This window comes from Peromyscus eremicus, chromosome 3, assembly GCF_949786415.1.
Source record: "Peromyscus eremicus chromosome 3, PerEre_H2_v1, whole genome shotgun sequence".
Classification (NCBI taxonomy): Eukaryota; Metazoa; Chordata; class Mammalia; order Rodentia; family Cricetidae; genus Peromyscus; species Peromyscus eremicus.
In genome coordinates, this window is record NC_081418.1 from 58,095,888 (window position 1) to 58,113,077 (window position 17,190).

Sequence of the window (17,190 nt, forward strand, 5' to 3'; positions counted from 1 at the left end):
GAAACTAATTTATTTTCAGAAATATTTCCTTTTATCTAGCTGTGATGATGGAGCCTGAACCAGGAGATTGATTTGGCCCAGGACTTCAAGGCCAAGCCGGACAAGAAGATAGTAATGCCTTGTCTCAAAACAAAAAAGATATGCATCTTCATATAACCCCCTCAACACAAAACAAATGTAATCTCCATTTTTTAAGATTTCATTTTTTTACTGTTAGATTTATTTTCTGTGTAAGCATGTTTTGCCTGCATGTATACATGTGCACTATGTGGATGTGCATTCCTGGTGTCCTCAAATGTCAGAAGAGGTCATCGGATTTTCTGGAGCTAAAGTGTGGGTGCTATGAACTGAATTTTAACCATCTCTCTAGCCCTTCCTTTTTTTTTTTTTTTTTTTTTTTTAAGATTTATTATGTAGGGCTGGAGAGACGGCTCAGAGGTTAAGAGCACTGGCTGCTCTTCCAGAGGTCCTGAGTTCAATTCCCAGCAACCACATGGTGGCTCACAACCACCTGTAATGAGATCTGGTGCCCTCTTCTGGCCTGCAGTCATACATGCTGTATACATAATAAATAAATAAATCTTTAAAAAAAAAAAAAAAAGATTTATTATGTATACAGAAGAGGGCGCCAGATCGCATTATAGATGGTTGTGAGCCACCATGTAGTTGCTGGGAATTGAACTCAGGACCTCTGGAAGAGCAGTCAGTGCTCTTAACCTCTGAGCCATCTCTCCAGCCCTAGCCCTTCATTTTTATTTTATGTGCATGGGTATTTTGCTTTCATATATGTCTCTGTACTACTTATATGCCTGGTGCCTTAGGAGGCCAGAAGAAGGTATTGGAACTTCCATAACTGTAGTTACAAATGGTTATAAGCCACCACGTGGGTGCTGCAAATCAAACTGAGGTCTTCTAGAAGAATAGCCAGGCCATCTCTCCAGCCCCTCACTTTTATTTTTAAATTATGTGTTGTGTAGGTGTTAGCTAGGTGCCTGCAATGGTTAGAAGAGGGCATTGAATCCCCTATGGCTGAACTTAGGTACTTGTGAACCATCTAATAAGGGTGTTAGAAACTGAATTCAGATCATTTGCAAAAGCAGTAAGTGATCTTAACCACTGAGCCATCTCTCCGGCCCCAGGTTTTGTTTGTTTATTTTCTGTTTTGTTTTTGTTTTTTAGACAAGGTCTTACTACATAGCCCGAGCTGGCCTTGAACTTGCTATTTAGACCAGGCTGGCCTGGAACTCAGATTATATGATCATGTTTTAGAATATAATAATATTTCCATAGATGCCATTTTAATTGCATTTCCCTATAGCTGAGTGCTGACTGCCTTTGATGTCACAGGGCAAGATGCACATTTAGGCATCTCCAGCTACTTACCACACAGGGTGGGCAAATCTTTTTTTTTTTTTTTTTTCAGAGGATTGCTCTTGATAAGCTATTTCTAAGTTTGTAGAAATGGAGAGCTGGCTCAGTCATTTCCTTTTTATGCCTAGGGTACTGGCCACTAATTTTTAAAATCTTACCAGCTGAATTAATCCTTAAGTTTTGTTTTGTTTTTAATAGTGCTGGGGCCCATTCCAAGTCCATGCATGTGTATTACCATGGAGCCGTAATCACAACCCCTTAAGAAGATTATACTCCTCAGGTCTCACTGTTTTTAAATGCTAGGGTATTCTAAGTGTTTGATATTGCTACTAAAAAGAGAAGCACTGTTGGAATTTGTAGAAATTAAGCATTAAAACATAAAAAAAAGCATAATTTTATAAAAAAAAAAAAGGTGTATCAGATTTTAAGTCTGTTCTGGAATCAGACTGCATGACGCTGAATCTAGACTCTACCCCTTGATCGGCTTATTTGATGTCTATTAAAACCTTTGTGCCAAGTAGTTTTCAGTGTACATTTTGTAATATTTTATGCTATTTGAGGAAGCATTTTAAAAGTCAGACTCCTGAATTGGGGAGATGGTTCAGCAGATAAAAGTGCTCAAGCCTGATGACCTCAGTTTGAATCCTCAAAACTCAAGTAAAAACTGCATTCAGTGCTGGAGAGATGGCTCAGTGGTTGTGATTAAGAGTCTGTACCATTGCCGGGCGGTGGTGGCACACACCTTTAATCCCAGCACTCAGGAGGCAGAGCCAGGTGGATCTCTGTGAGTTCGAGGCCAGCCTGGTCTACAGAGTGAGTTCCAGAAAGGCGCAAATCTACACAGAGAAACCCTGTCTCGAAAACACAAACAAACAAAAGAGTGTGTACCACTCTTGTGGAGCTGAATTCCAGTCCAGCACCAGTCCAGCACCCACCACCTGTAACTCCGGGGGGATTCCATGAGTCTGGCCTCCCAATGCACAAGCACACAGCTGAATCGACCCATGTACATACACAGGATTAAATAAATAATTTAAAAATAAAATGCTGGACACCATGGTACTGGTCTGTAATCCAGCATTTCCATTCTGAGGTAGAAGGCAGAGACAGGCCAATCCCTGTAAAGCTCAAGGGAGTACACAGCATAGAGACAGACAGAGGCCCTGACTACACAAGGTAGAAAACAGGGGTTGTCCTCTAAAACTCTACACAAGCACCATGGCACATGTGTTGGCACACACACACACACACACACACACACACACACACACACACACACAGAAAAACATTAGTCAATGCAGGCGCTGGAGGAACGGATTGCCAGTTAAGAACACTTGCTACTCTTGTCGAGCGCCTGGGTTTGAATCACAGCAATCACATAACAGTTCACAACAGTCCATAACTCCAGAGCCAGAGCATACTACACACCCTCTTCTGGCCTCTGTGGGCACCAGGCATGCACATGGGATACAGACATACGTGCAGGTAAAACACCCATACACATAAAAAAATTTTTAAAAAAACGAACAAACAATGACAAAAACCTGTCTTGATAAAGAGTGAGCCAAGGAATTGCATTCAAGCTGATAGAGGTTTCCATTTTGTCCCTAAAACATCTCTTTGTCTCCAAAATCACAACTTATTAATCATTGATCTATCTTCCTTATCTCAAGATTTCCTTCTTACCTATCTTTTGGTCGCATCTGAGATGCTGCTGATTATCATGCCTGTGATTTTTTTCACTGAACACTTGGTTTTGTCCATTCTTTTTCCCCTTGTGCTGCCCTTTCATATTTGAAAAAACCTCCTTTTTTCTTCCTTCTGTGATTAACTAGTTAGGTAGTGGGGTTAGGTTTGGTTTGAGGTATTTCCTATCCACAGAACATCACATGGATTTCTATATTTTTCAGTTAAGTGCAATGCAAGAAATTCCTGCCCTGGAATAAGTCTAGTGAATTGTATGTGGAAGACCACACCTTTAATCCCAGAACTTGGGGGACCAAGGCAGTAGATAATTGTGAGTTGAGGCTAGCCTGGTCTACATAGTGAATTCCAGGCCAGCCAGGACTACATAGTCAGACTGTGTTGGGCAGGTAGAAGGGAGGAACCTCAATACAGTCACCACCTGGGCCTGAGGATGTTGGGGAAACTTTATGGTGGCTTTTGTTTCCTTCTCTAACATTAGAATTTGAAATTTTAAAAGAATCCCTTTCTGATCTCTATAGTTTAAAAAGACTTGAGACTATAAATCATTCACATATTATGATATCTCTGTTTTGTGTTCTGCATATGCTTTAGGCAATTGCTTAAATATTCATTCATTCTTGGGAATCTCACTTCTGCTCCAAGTAGCATCTCTACTCTGGAACTCCCTAATCTCTACCCACCAACTCAACCTCGATCTTGATCCAAACCTCTCAACACCTTTGGTCTTTTGTTTCTTCAAATCAGACTATCAGCATTTTCTTAGGGTACACCACACATTAACCACCAAGGGCCCTGATGAGAAACTTCAGCATTCACATGAAATTCAGACTTCATCTTATTGCTATTGGATTCAAAATAAATGAATCAAAAGCAAATCCAAAAGCGTATCACGACAGAAATAAAATTTGCTGGATTTAACCATTTAGAATCATACTCTGAAAAGAACAGAGTAGATTTGATATTAAACAGACGTCCCTTTTTAGCTTTGACAGTGGTACTGGAGGGATTTCCTTCTGGCTTAAGATAGGGCTTTTGAACTAACTGCATTTGGGCAAAATGCAGTTAAAGCGGGAGGAAGAACAAATACCTTTTTACCAAGGGAGGGAAAATATAATTGGTGGTATTTCAAAAAAGAAAATTCTCCATAGTTTCCAATTTTTAATTTGTTATATTTTTTGATAAAAGTAGAGCCCCTTTTTCTAAAACCTGCTTTCCTGTGGGTTTAGCCACCATCCTTCCTGCTACCCTGTCAATTAAGCTCAGCTCATAGCGTTGAGGCCTCAACTCCAGTCAGCCTCGATCATCGCAAAGAGTTGGCTAAGCCTTTTCTTAATGTCAGGCTCGCGTGGAACCTGACAGGACTTTGTGTGCACTCTAAGGTGCTCAACCAGTTTGGACTTATAAATGAAACCTTTCCCACAGTCTCCACAGGCAAAGGGCCTCTCAGGCCTGTGGATGCGCTGGTGCCTGAGCATGTGACCCCTTTCCCGGAAGTTTTTATCACATTCGGGGCAATGGAAAGGTCTCTCGCCTGTATGCAGGCCCTGGTGGCTGAGCAGCTGAGCCTTCAACCGGAAACTCTTGTCACACTTGGGACACTGAAAAGGCTTCTCTCCCGTGTGTGTCCTCATGTGCTCCGCGAGTTTAGACTGTTTGGAGAAGCCCTTCCCACACTGACAGGAGAATGGCATCCGGCCGCTGTGCAGCAGCTGGTGTGCCTTCATGTCGGCCTTCACACGGTAGCTCTTGCCACACTCCGGGCACTGGAAGGGTCTCTCTCCCGTGTGTAGGCGCTGATGGTTAAGCAGCTGCCCCTTGAGGCGAAAGCTCCTGTCACACTCTGGACACTGGAAGGGCCTCTCTCCACTGTGGACACGGAAGTGCTCTGTGAGCTTAGACTGTCTGGTAAAGCCCTTGCCACACTCCCCGCAAGAGAACGGCCTCTCCTTGCTGTGGGTGCGCTGGTGGGCCTTCAGGATGCCCTTCAGGCGGAAGCTCTTGTGGCACTCGGGACACCGAAAGGGCCTCTCTCCGCTGTGCACTCTGAGATGCTCACGGAGCTTGCACTGATGGGTGAAGGCACGGCCACACTCGCTGCAGGAGAACGGCCTTTCTCTCAACCTGCTCTTCAGACGGAAGCATAAGTCACACATTGTCCATTGAAAGGGCTTTTCCTCTGGGTGAAGGCGCGGGTGCCTCAGCGGCTGTCCCTTTGGGCTGAAGTTCCTTCCACATTGGGTACACCAGAAAGATTCCTCCCCACTGAGGTCTCGGGTATGTTCTGTGAGTTTGCAGTGTTTAGTGAAGCCCTGCCCACACTTCCTACAGGAGAACCGTCTCTCCTCACCATGCACACTCCGGTGGACAATCTGCAGGTCTCTCAGGCAGAAGCACTTGTTGCTCTCTGGACACCAAAAGGGTTTTTCTCCTGTGTGTGTCCTGCAGAGGATGGCCTGCTTAGACCGTGAGAGGAAGCAACCGCCACATTCTGTGCATGAGCAGGGTTTGTCCTCACCTAGGCTGCAGCCACAATGCAGGGCCTTCAGCTTGCTACCCTTGTGGCAGCAGCCCTCATAGTCCAGGCTGGGATCTGGCTTCTGTCCTGAGGGCACCATGGTGTCTTCCCTCCAGGAGGCTGGCCTCTCTTGGCTCTGCTGGTACTGGTGAACATTGCTATCCACTGGGAAGCTCTTGTCACATTTGGGGTGCTGGGAAGAATTGTTCTTGAGATGATAGCTGAAAAGGGTATGCTCGTGATGGAAGTACACTTTGCATGTAGGGCACTGAGGTGGTCTCTTCTTTGTATGGGCATCTAGATGTCTCACCAAATACTGCTTCAGGCAGAAGCTCTTCCCACATTCAGGACACGAGAAATTCCACTGCTGTTGTGACTCAGTCTGCCTGCTGACCTTCTTCCAGACCCTACATGATGGGTTCTTGGGGTGACCCTTTCTGTGCTTCACTAGGTGATTCTCCTCCCGAGAGTTCTCCCCACAGACAGGACAAGAGTATTGGGTACTCTGCCCAGAGGTGACTTTTTGCAAGCCAGGGAGATCCGGAGTTCTGTGACTCCAGAGTCCTTCTTTTTGGGCAGCCTCACTGGAACTGTGCACTGTGGAAACCAGAGTCCCGAGGCTGTGTGTCTGTGCATTTACAAGACCGATGCCTTGGTCACGCCCGAGGGAAACATCTTCCTTTCCTCCTAAAACAAGCCCAAAGGAATGCTGACTCTCCAGAGGACTTAACTGCAAACGGCGTGTGACTCCTCTTGACTTTGCAGCTTGCTGCCTACCTGTAAATGAAAACAAAAATTCAGTACATCTTTTGTCTATGGCGTGACTGAAAGCCATCACCAGTAAAGTGATCCATAAACAGTCAACCTGCGGTGGGAGCATCCTGCTCCCAGTAAACTACAAAACATGACCAAAATGAGTTCAACAACCATTTGCAGAAACTAAACTAAACTGAGCTATGTTAATGTTATGACGAAAGTGAAAAGATGAAAACCCAAGTCTCGAAGGGAGGGTCTAAGGCCTGGAAACTGACTGCGTAGGTATGAATCCCATTTGCCCACTGTGCAAACCTTGCCAAGCTAATTGCTTCTGGTTTGGGGCTCTTTATCCTGCTTAAAAAAAGTGGGGGGGATGAATAGGGCAGAAGAGACAGATGGGTGTTTAGGAGTACTGACTGGCTGCTCTTGCAGAGGACCCAGGCTCTGTTTCCAGCACCCACATGATGGTTCCAATTCCATGGGATTCCACTCCATCTTCTGGCCTCTGTGGACACTGCATACACATGGAGCATACAAACTTACACAGGCATACACACCATACACACAAATAATAAATAATACAATAAATTATTAATTTCTTTTTGAGACAGGGTCTCTCTATGGAGAGATGCCCGAACTCTGGAAAACTGCAGGAGCAAACTGGAGCTGGCCCAAGAAGTACCTCAGATGAACTATAGGGGCAGAGTTAGAGAGATGGAGCTGCCCAAGGCCAGTGGAACCTAAATGATTCTAGCATAAGCCCCAGCTGGTAGATACGAACCTGCAGGGCTTAGTGTTTGCCCTGCTGGATGTGGGTCTTCCTTCAGTCCTCTATTTTCTTGCTATACCCCCAGTCTTCATTTTTGGAATAGTAATCATTGCACTGTGCCATGGTATATTAGTAGTATGTTACTTTTCTTTGGATATTATGGGGGCTCACAGGTGAAAGACTGCTTTGCTCAAGAAGACAGGAAAAGACAATCTCAGCTTTGTACTTTCCCATCCACTGGTGAGAACAGCTTCCATTAATGACTACTTTAGCACTGTACACATTACTCCTTTCTAACACTCTACTGTAGGTTCTTGGATTGGAATGGCCCAACAGACTCATATGTTTTAATACAGGGCCCTTAGTTGGTAGAACTGTTTGGCAAGGATTAGGAGGTGTGGCCTTACTGGAAGAGGTGCGTCACTGTGGGGTGGGCTTTGAGATTTCAAAAGCCCATGCCATTCCCAGTTAGCTTTCTCTGTCTCTACTTGTGAATGAGATGTGAGTTCTCAATTACTGCTCCAGTGCCATGCCTGCCTGCCTGCCTGCCTGCTACCATACTCCATGCCATGATGGTCATGGATTCTAGGCCTCTGCAGCCATCAGCACCTAGTTAAAACCTTCTTTTAGTAGTTGTCTTGGTCATGGTGTTTTGTCACAACAATAGAAAATGACAGTCACCTACAAATGGAGAGATCAGAGTCAGGCTTTAGCAGTCACATGCCTAACCACTATGCTTTACTGCCTTTCTCTAAAATATATGCAACATCAAGCCTCAGGTCAGCCAAACAGGAAGAAAAGATCAGAGAAAGAAAAACAAGAAATCGGAATGTGGTGTGTTTGGGTTAAGACCATGGTTTCTTTCTTTTTTGAGATAGGGCCTCGTGTAGTTCAGACTGGACTTAACTCACTATGCCGATGAGGATAACCTGGAGCTCCCCTCCTCCTCTTGCATCATCTCCCAAGTGCAGAGATTACAAGTGTACATCACAACATCCACTTTAGGACACCAGGTTCTTCATACTCACTCTCAAATAGCGGTTCCTCAATAACTAGATGAAAGTGCACATCATCTATAGAGGAGTGAATCCCTTTCTCTAGTTTCTGTTCTTCTCCCCAGCTGCCAAAGAGCTCTCTCCCAAGTTCAATCGAGGATATTAGTTGTGGTTTTGGAAGTCCATTATCTGTACAGAGAAGTCCAACAGGGTAGTTTGGTTTGGGTGTTATAAGGCACGTCAATTTTAAATTTCTCAAAATCTACTTCTGGAACAATATATGAGATGTTGACAAACAGACTCACCCATCTATCAGCACTTCCTGGTCTATCTAGACATGTTATAGCAATTGTGCCATTTTTCATAGTCTCCACATATCTAATGATGTTATACTTAATTAAAAAACAAATGGAAAAATGCTTTATTATTGTTATTATTATTGTTGTGATGATGATGATGTCTGACGTCTCAGTATGTAGTTCTGGCTGGCCTCAAACTCACAGAGATCTGTTCTTCCAGAAGACCTGGGTTCAATTCCCAGCATCCAGACAGCTGCTTACAACGGTCTATAGCTCCAGAGATAAAGTACTCATGAACACATAAAATTAAAAAAAAAAGAATATCAAGGAATATTTGGTGTTATTCAGCTTAATATATCAGCTGTCTTCTGCTATGAAATTCTTGCGCACTCATATACTACAGGCCTTATGACAAACAGTATAAGCTTCTCAGACCTACTGCTGATCTACTAGGTAACACCCCTACAGAGCCTAAGAGACAGGCAAACTGTAGATGCATAGCTTTGTTTCTTGTGCAAATGAAGCTCAGACCATCCTTTTCTTTCAGGCCTAGTAGCATTGCAGAATCACTGACTCAGGACAATAGAGTTTTTTGCATAACCAGGTGCAGTGATAGCTGGGAGAGAATTCCTGGTCCTAGCAGAGTCCCATGGCTAGAGGAGAGAGGAATAAGGCAGTATCTATAGATGATAAGGCAGAATGACTCGGGATGAGGAAGAAAGAGCAAGGGAAAGTTTTGCAGACTACAGGTAGATTTGAATCAGGTCAGAAGAGGAAAAGAGGAAGTAAAGATGGAGGATGGAGGGGCAGAGGATGAGATCGAGAGCATAAGAGCTTAGTTATTACTAGGGCTCTAAGAGGATGGGAAAAGAAGGGACAGAGAGCAGCTGAGTGTGAGTTAAGAAGAACTGAAGCTATGTGGACAGAATTTTGTCTCAAAGTAATAAAGTAATGGACAAAAGAGCATGGTGTATATAAATTCTTTTCCCTCAGATAACCCCACACTGAACATAGCGTCTTCCCCAGGACTCTGGGAAGGATTTGCGCAGGGCAGGCCCTTGGGAAAAATTGCAATAATTTTGTATTTGTGTATGTTGGGAGGTACGTGGCATGCATTTGGAAGTCAAGGGATAACCTTGGGTATTGATTCTCAGGATACCTTCTACTATAGGGATAATCTTTTTGTAAACTGTATGAAAATGTGTCTCTGTCCTTCCTCACCTGCCTAAGGCACCTTCTGATTGGTTTAATGAAGAGCTGAACTGCCAATAGCTAAGCAGGAGAGGATAGGCAGGACATCCAGGGAGAGATAGGAACTCTGGGAAAGAATCTTGCTGTGGGATATCTTTCTGTACACTGTGAATATGTTTTGCTCTCATTGGTTGATAAATAAAGCTGTTTGGCCAATGGTGAGGCAGAATAGGGTTAGGTGGTACATTCAAACTGAAGACAGAGATGAAGAAGAATGGAATGATGGAGATGCTGTGAGCTGCTGTTAGGAGAAGCAAGATATGAGAGAACAGGTAATGCCACAAAGCCGTGTGGCAAAACAGATTAATAGGAATGGGTTCAGTTAAGTTGTAAGAGCTAGCTAGCAACAAGCCTGAGCCATAGGCCATACAGTCTGTAATTAATATAAGCCTCTGTGTGTTTACTTTATAAGCGGCTGCGGGACCATGGGTGGGAGAAGTGTCTGGCTACATTTGAGAGATTCAAATCTGAGGCAGGAGATTCATCAGCCAAACTCGGAGGAAGTAGGACATATGGAACTGAGGAGAGGTAACAAACCATGAAACAGAATGTAGATTAATATAAGTGGGTTAATTTAAGTTTTAAGAGCTAGTTGGGAACAAGCCTAAGCTAAGGCTAAGCTTTTACAATTAATAGAAAGTCTCTGTGTCATTATTTGGGAGCTGGTAGTCCAAAGAAAGACCTGCTACATTCCACCTTTTAAATTTTGAGGCAGGATCCGTCATTGGCCTCAATCTTTTTGCCATGTAGGTCAGGCTAGGAGGCCTTCAATCTTCTAGGGATCCACCTGTCTTCACCTCTCACCTGGCCCATCAATGGGATTATAAACAGGCATGTGCCATCCTTTTATGTGGGTTCTGAGCCTGTAAATTCAGATTTTCATGCTGCCAAAGCAGGTGTTTTCACTACTGAAATACTGACTCATCTCTCCAGCTCCAGACTCACTTATAAATAAGAAAAATTAGCCAGGCATATGTTTCACGCCTTCTATTTATTTATTTATTTATTTATTTATTTATTTATTCATTCATTCATTCATTCATTCATTCATTTATTTAACAGCATCTCTGTGTAGCCCATCATGTCCTAGAATTCACTATATAGCCCAGGCTGGCCTCAAATTTATAATCCTCCTGCCTCTGCCTCTTCAGCATATCCTACCAGGGTGTGCCACCACACCTGGCTGCTGTACACCTTTAATCCCAGCACTCGAGGCAAGTAGATCTTTGTGAGTTGGAAGCTAGGTTGAACTATATACAGAGAGTTCTAGGCCAGCCTCAGCTATACAGTAAGTGAGACCTTGTCTCAAAAAACTATAAAACAGCAACAAAAATTTAAAAAAAACAATAACTATAAAGGAGATGTAAGTTTAATTCAAGTGGTAAAGCCCTTGCCAAGCACATGCAAAGACCTGGATGTTCTCTCCAGAATCACACACAGGAAGAGGAGGGATGATGATGATGATGATGATGGTGATGATGATAGAACCCAAGAAGGAAAAATATCCATTATCCTAATCAGACTCAGCCACACTTAACCACCTCAATGTGCACTCTTTCAGAACCACAGTACAGAGAAGACCGTTAGTTTCTTGCAGTCTTTAACCCCACTGTAAAGCTGCAAGGAGCCCAGTTTCTAGGTTAAGGCACACAGGTCCTTTATGGGATGAGGCAGGTGTGCTTCTCAGTGGAAAATCAGGCAATCTCAGAGTAAACTGTGGAGTAAACTGTGATGAGAAAAGTTTTAACATATGCCTTAGCTACCTCTGACTATGTGACATCACATGTTGTCTTAAACACTGTCCTGTACCGTCTACCCCGAGTAAGGAAGGGTAATGTGTACTTTATTATTAACAACAACAACAACAAAGAGCTAACAGGCTTTTCTGGGTTAGTACCTAAGCAATCTTGCCACCCAAGAGGAGTGTCAAGTGCTTGAGGGGCTCTCAGAAGATCAGTTGCAAGACTCACCCCAGGAGTTGAAAGCTTCTTACCTAGAAAGACAAGAGTCTCATAATTGGTTCTCATGACATGCTTGTAAAGTTCCTGCTGCCATGCTTCCAAATGCCGCCACTCTTGCTCAGAGAAATAAATGGCCACATCTTCAAAAGTCAGCGGTAACTGAAGTGAAAGACATTATACAGATACAGTCACAATCGCTACAAGTGACTCCCATTCATCCTCATCGTTTAGTTGAGACTCACGGAGTGGACAGCTGTTTTGATTCAGCAGTCTCTTCCACAAAAGGGATTTGCAGAGGCAGGTGGATCTCTGTGAGTCTGAGGCCAGCTTGGTCTACAGAGTGGGTTCCAGGACAGCCAGGGCTACACAGCGAGACCCTGTCTGGGGGGAGGGGGTGTGATTTGTGGGCTGGAGAGATGGCTCATCAGTCAAGAGCACTGGATGCTCCTCCTAAGGGCCCAGGTTTAATTCCCAACTCCCACATAGTAGCTCACAACCATCCATAACTCCAGTCTCAGGGAACATAATGCCCTCTTCTGTTCTCCACGGACACTGCACACACATGGTGCACAGACACACATGTAGCCAAAACCCCCATATACAAAAAATAAACATGAAGGAAAAAATGTAATTAAATAAACAAAATGGTTTGTTTCCTCTGCTCTATGCTCTGCTATCACCACTACATCCATCTCATGTGTCTTCAAACCTCACATCTGTATGTGCGGGACGGTAAGTTCTTTACAAACATGAAACCAAATCAGTGTGAAACCTCAATCTCTCAATGTGTCATGGCCATTTGTTCAGACCAATACAGGAAGCCACCTCACACTGGAGTAAATTGCATGATTACATCGTATTCCACAAGGAGACAGAGCCCATTAATGGGCCATACACACACAGCTTCTCTCTTCTCTGTAAATTTTATGTATTTATTTTAAGATAGGTTCTCACGTGCTATGTAGACCTGGACTGACCTAGATCTCAGAGATCTACCTTCCTCTGTCTCTAGTGCTGGAATTAAAAGACAAATGCCACCATGCTTGGCCTCCCCTCGGATGGGTTTCCTTATGTACCAGGACTTTCATTTTCATAGAATAAAGCCTAAACTGGAGTATTACTAAGTCAAAGGGTATAAACAACCTGAGTTTTAAAGTGTGCATGCGTGCATGCATGTGTGTGTGTGTGTGTGTGTGTGTGTGTGTGTGTGTCTGAACCCAGGACCTTGCACATGCTAGGCAACTTCTCTACCCGTGAGTGATATCCCTAGCTCAAAACTATTTAGTATTTGTGTTTATTATGGTGGACTAGAAAAATAGTTGAAGTTCATAATTAGAACCATGCAAATTATATTTGTTAGTTGAAAATACTCTTGCTAGCTGGGCAGCAGTGAGATATGCCTTTAATCCCAGCACTCAGGAGGCTAGCTGGGCAGCAGTGGCACACACCTTTAATCCCAGCACTCAGGAGGCAGAGTCAGGTGGATCTCTGTGAGTTCGAGGCCAGTATGGTCTACAGAGCGAGATCCAGGACAGGCACCAAAACTACACAGAGAAACCTTGTCTTGAAAAAACAAAAACAAACAAACAAAAAAACCACTCTTGCTATCTGACTATAACCCTACACCCAATTTCTTTAAAACCTATTTTAGCTTCGTTTGTTTTTGGCATGTGTTTGTTTTCTATGGCTACTAAAGTATGTATTATTTCAATTTTATTTGAGACAGGGTTTCTCTGCCCTGGACATCCTGGACTCACTCTAAAGACCAGGCTAGCCTCAAAATCAGAGAGATCTGCCTGCCTCTGCCTCCTGAGTGCTAGGATTAAAGGCGTGTGGCATTACCTGGCAAAATCCTATATTTTAAGTAAATGCAAGTTACTTGTGTTATAGTATTTATTTTAAAACAATAATTTTGTGTCAGGTGTAGTAACGAACGCCTTTAATCCCAGCACTCAGGAAGCAGAGGCAGGTGGATCTCTGGATTCCAGGCCAGCCTGGTCTACAAAGTGAGTTCCAGGACAGCCAGGGCTATGCAGAGAGACCCTGTTTCAAAAAACAAAAGCAAAAACAAACACACTAATTTGTACTAACATGGCTAATGTATTAAGGAAAAACAAATGAAAAATTCATATTTGTTTATGTGCAGTTTCTTCTGTGAGAAATACGAGGTTAATGGTTCTCATCCACAATTTGCCCTCCATGGGACATAGGCAAAGCCTGGAGACAGTTTTGATTGTAACAATTTCAGGAGGTGTGCTAGTGGTTATTAGCTAAGAAAACACAGCCCATACAAAAAATTACCCACTACTCTTCTATATCAGAGTATGTGTTCGCACACCCTTACTTTTCTTAATAATGCCACCAAAGTGAAAGAGTATGTATTGTGGTAATTCAGATAAAAATTTCAAAGAGAAGCTGTAAAGTTGTACTTCGTTTTGGCATTTGAGACAAGGTCTCACGCCCCAGGTCCGACTGCCCAAATCTGGCAGCAATCCTCCTGCTTCGGCCTCCCCAGTGCCAGGTCCAGCTTCAAAGTGTTTCCTTTAGGAGAAAAGTGAAAGTTTCCCACTTTCCCACCTTAAAAGAATTTTTCTATGCTGAAGTCGCTAAAATTTGTAGCAAGAATGAACCCTCAGCCTGTGAAATTGTGAAGATGATAACAACAAGAACAAAGTCATGCCAGTTTTGCCGTCACAATTTAAACTGCAAGAGTTCCACAGCAATAGTGTACAGCAGGTGCTTGGTTAAGACAGTAAAGTATTACATTAGAGCTCCTCCTATGACACTCCATTTTAGGCACCCACTGGGGGTCGGAGGACATATCCTGTGGATTAGGAAGAACTATTGTGTCTTTTGCTTTTATTATCTACTGAGCTTTATTATCTACTTTTAATAAGTTCACAAATATCTATCATTTCATGAAACTGAAAAGGATTTACGGAAGAATATTTTATTGTTTATTTTTCTACCTACAGAAATGGCCAGCTCCCGTTTACTCAAAATTCTGTGTATAACTGCACTGCCTAGTTTTTGTATATGTAATCCTGAAAAACTGTACATTCGTCGAGAACGTACAGGGTGTTTTAAAATTAGTTATCTCTGCCTTATTTAATAATCAAGAATGCTTAATAGAGCAGTTAGAACAGCATAATAAAAACCAGCCATTCCCTCTACACCCTGATTTCAACAAAACACGAAATAATCACACGGCGCGAGCTCCATGCCGATTTTACAGCCCCTTTCTACCCTCCTGGCATGAGGTCCTTCCTCACGCACAACGTGAACGCAGTGAACGCCAGTCTGCGGCTAAATTATGACCTCGTAAACCCCGCAGGATTCCACTGCAAACCTTCGGAAACCCAGACCCGGAAGGCGTTTGCCGCGATCGTGAGAGAAGGCTGTGAAGCCGCCGCGGTCGGTGGCGCCCGCGACCGCCGCGCGGACCCGGCTTTGTTGGGGTCCCCACGCCGCCGCACGCGCAGCCCGCGGTCCCGCCCCCGCCCTGAGCCCGGTCCGCGCGGGGCCCTTACCCGAGCGGGTCCGGCCATGGCCAGCGCGGACACGCCTAGCCTGGGCCTTGGCCCCGGCGACGCCCACGCTCCCCGGCGACGAGGCGGGGACCCGCTCCTCCCCGACCCCAGGCCACAACCCCCCCAAACCCAGCGCCAGCCCCCGCGCGGGTGCGACTCGGCCCACAGCGCCCCCTGCGGGCAGGAGGAGCCGCTCGGTCTGCACCCTCGCCTCGCACGGACGCAGCCCCCTTTTCTCCGAAGTGACAGAGAGCAAGGGAGAGGGGAGTAAGGCAGAGACCTCCCCGGCTCTGAGACAAGGACTGGGGCCCACAAGGTCCATCTTTGCAGTGGGCCCAGGAATCACCAGGGGGAGACGGGGACTAAGACTGGCAAGGACATGGCCGCAGAAAGGTCAGGGCCAGAGGTGCGCATTTTGTGCATAAATCCTGTCCATTCAGATGGAGAGAAGTCACTGACCTGAGCATGAGTGGAGTTCCCTCTCTTAATCAGAGAAGCCCTAGGTAATGAAGGTAGCCACTCAGGCTTCAGCTTCTGGGGTAGGTGACAGGTAGGTCCTAGGAGTGAGAACAGAGAACCCACAGTATCTAAGCCTTAGATGCTGAAGGAAATAGACAAAGAAGTAGAGAAGGACACAGAAAAGGGGGCATGGGAGAAATGGAAACGCAGGAAGAGAGTAAGGGAAGGAGTAAGGATGGAAGACAGCCAGTATCCCCAGACGAGTAACTTGAAAGTGTTTCCTGGTGTGTTCGGTGTCTGGCTAAAGTATGAAAAAGAAAAAGTGTGCATCTTGGGGCGAGTACATAGAGAAATAAAGTAGCCCCCGAATAGTAATGTCAGTGTGCACACGCACCTGTTTGGCATGTACACATATGTACCGCTATTTGAATGGTTTATTTTATAAAATATCATACATGGGGACTGGTGAGTTGTCTCAGTAGGAAAAACACGTGCTGCTAAAGCCTAACAACTTCAATTTGAATCCTAGGGACCTATGGGGGGGGGGGGGAGAACACAAAGTTGTCCTCTGACTCCCACATGTCATCACCCTCCAGCACTCAACCCCCAACACCCTCCCTGCCTAACAAAATAATAAAAATAATTTAAATGTGTGGTAAAAACTGATCCCCTCCCTTTGAGATAGGGTCTCGCTAAGTAGCTCTGGCTGTCTTGGAATTCACTATGAATCCCAGGGTGGATCCCTAGACTGGAGTTACAGCCAGGTGTGAAATGCCATGTAAGTGCTGGGAATCAAAACCACTGAGTATCTCTCCAGAGCCCCAACTGTGTTCTGAGACAGTGTCTCATTTAGGTGACATTTGCTTCAAAGTCATTTTTTGACAGAGGGTGCCCTCAAACTCCTAATTTCTGCCTCCACTTCTCAAATGCTGGGATTGCAGGTGTGTAACATCTTATCTGACCTGTTTCCCTGTTTTCTAAGTATAATGTTTTTTTTTTCATCTTTAAACTCAGTTGAGGGGGCTAAAGGGATGGTTCAGTGGTTAAGAGTGGCTATTCTTCCAGAGGTCCAGAGTTCAATTTTCAGAGCCCACATGATGGCTCACAACCATCTGTAATTGAAGTCACCATGGGATCCAATGTTCTCTTTTGATGAGCATACATGTAAACAAAACACCAGCTGAGCCATCTCACTGGCTTATTGATCGATTGATCGATTGAGATAAGGTCTCTCAATATAGCCCTGGTAAGCCTGGAACTTGCTTGCAGACCAGACTGGCCTCAACTCACAGAGATCCTCCTGCCTCTGCCTCTTAAGTGCTGGAATTAAAGGCATGTGCCACCATGCTCCCCTCCCTTTTTTGGAGACAGGGTCTCTCTACGTAGCCCTGACTGTCCTGGAACTCCTTGTGTAAACTAGGCTGGCCTCGAACTCACAGAGATCCACATGCCTCTGTCTCCAGAGTGCTGGGATTAAAGAAGAGTAGCACTATGTCCAGTACTCCCACCCTTTTAATGAGAGATTTATTTATTTTATATATCTGAGTCTTTTGGCTGCAGGTATGTCTGTGCTTTGC

At 44.5% G+C, this 17,190-nt stretch overlaps 1 protein-coding gene across 1 annotated transcript; it reads right to left on the reverse strand.

Annotated features, from left to right (window-relative positions):
- Window positions 1-4,232: 4,232 nt before the first annotated feature.
- Znf786 (zinc finger protein 786) lies at window positions 4,233-15,172 on the reverse strand. Its single transcript, XM_059257036.1, has 6 exons — window positions 14,974-15,172; window positions 14,831-14,840; window positions 14,054-14,165; window positions 11,657-11,783; window positions 8,147-8,302; window positions 4,233-6,370 (listed from the first exon to the last, which is right to left on the reverse strand). Exons 1-6 carry the CDS (start codon window positions 15,170-15,172, stop codon window positions 4,359-4,361), a joined length of 2,616 nt encoding a protein of 871 aa, XP_059113019.1. The 3' UTR covers window positions 4,233-4,358.
- Between the last annotated feature and the right edge of the window lie 2,018 nt (window positions 15,173-17,190).

Coding starts and splice junctions, on each gene's coding strand:
- Znf786 (XM_059257036.1), bottom strand. CDS start 15,172: ATGGCCGGACCCGCTCGGGTAAGGGCCCCGCGCGGACCGGGCTCAGGG. Junction 11,784..14,053: donor GTCTCAAATGCCAAAACGAA/GTACAACTTTAC, acceptor CTTTCACTTCAG/TTACCGCTGACTTTTGAAGA. Junction 8,303..11,656: donor TGAGACTCTTGTCTTTCTAG/GTAAGAAGCTTT, acceptor TTCTCTGTACAG/ATAATGGACTTCCAAAACCA.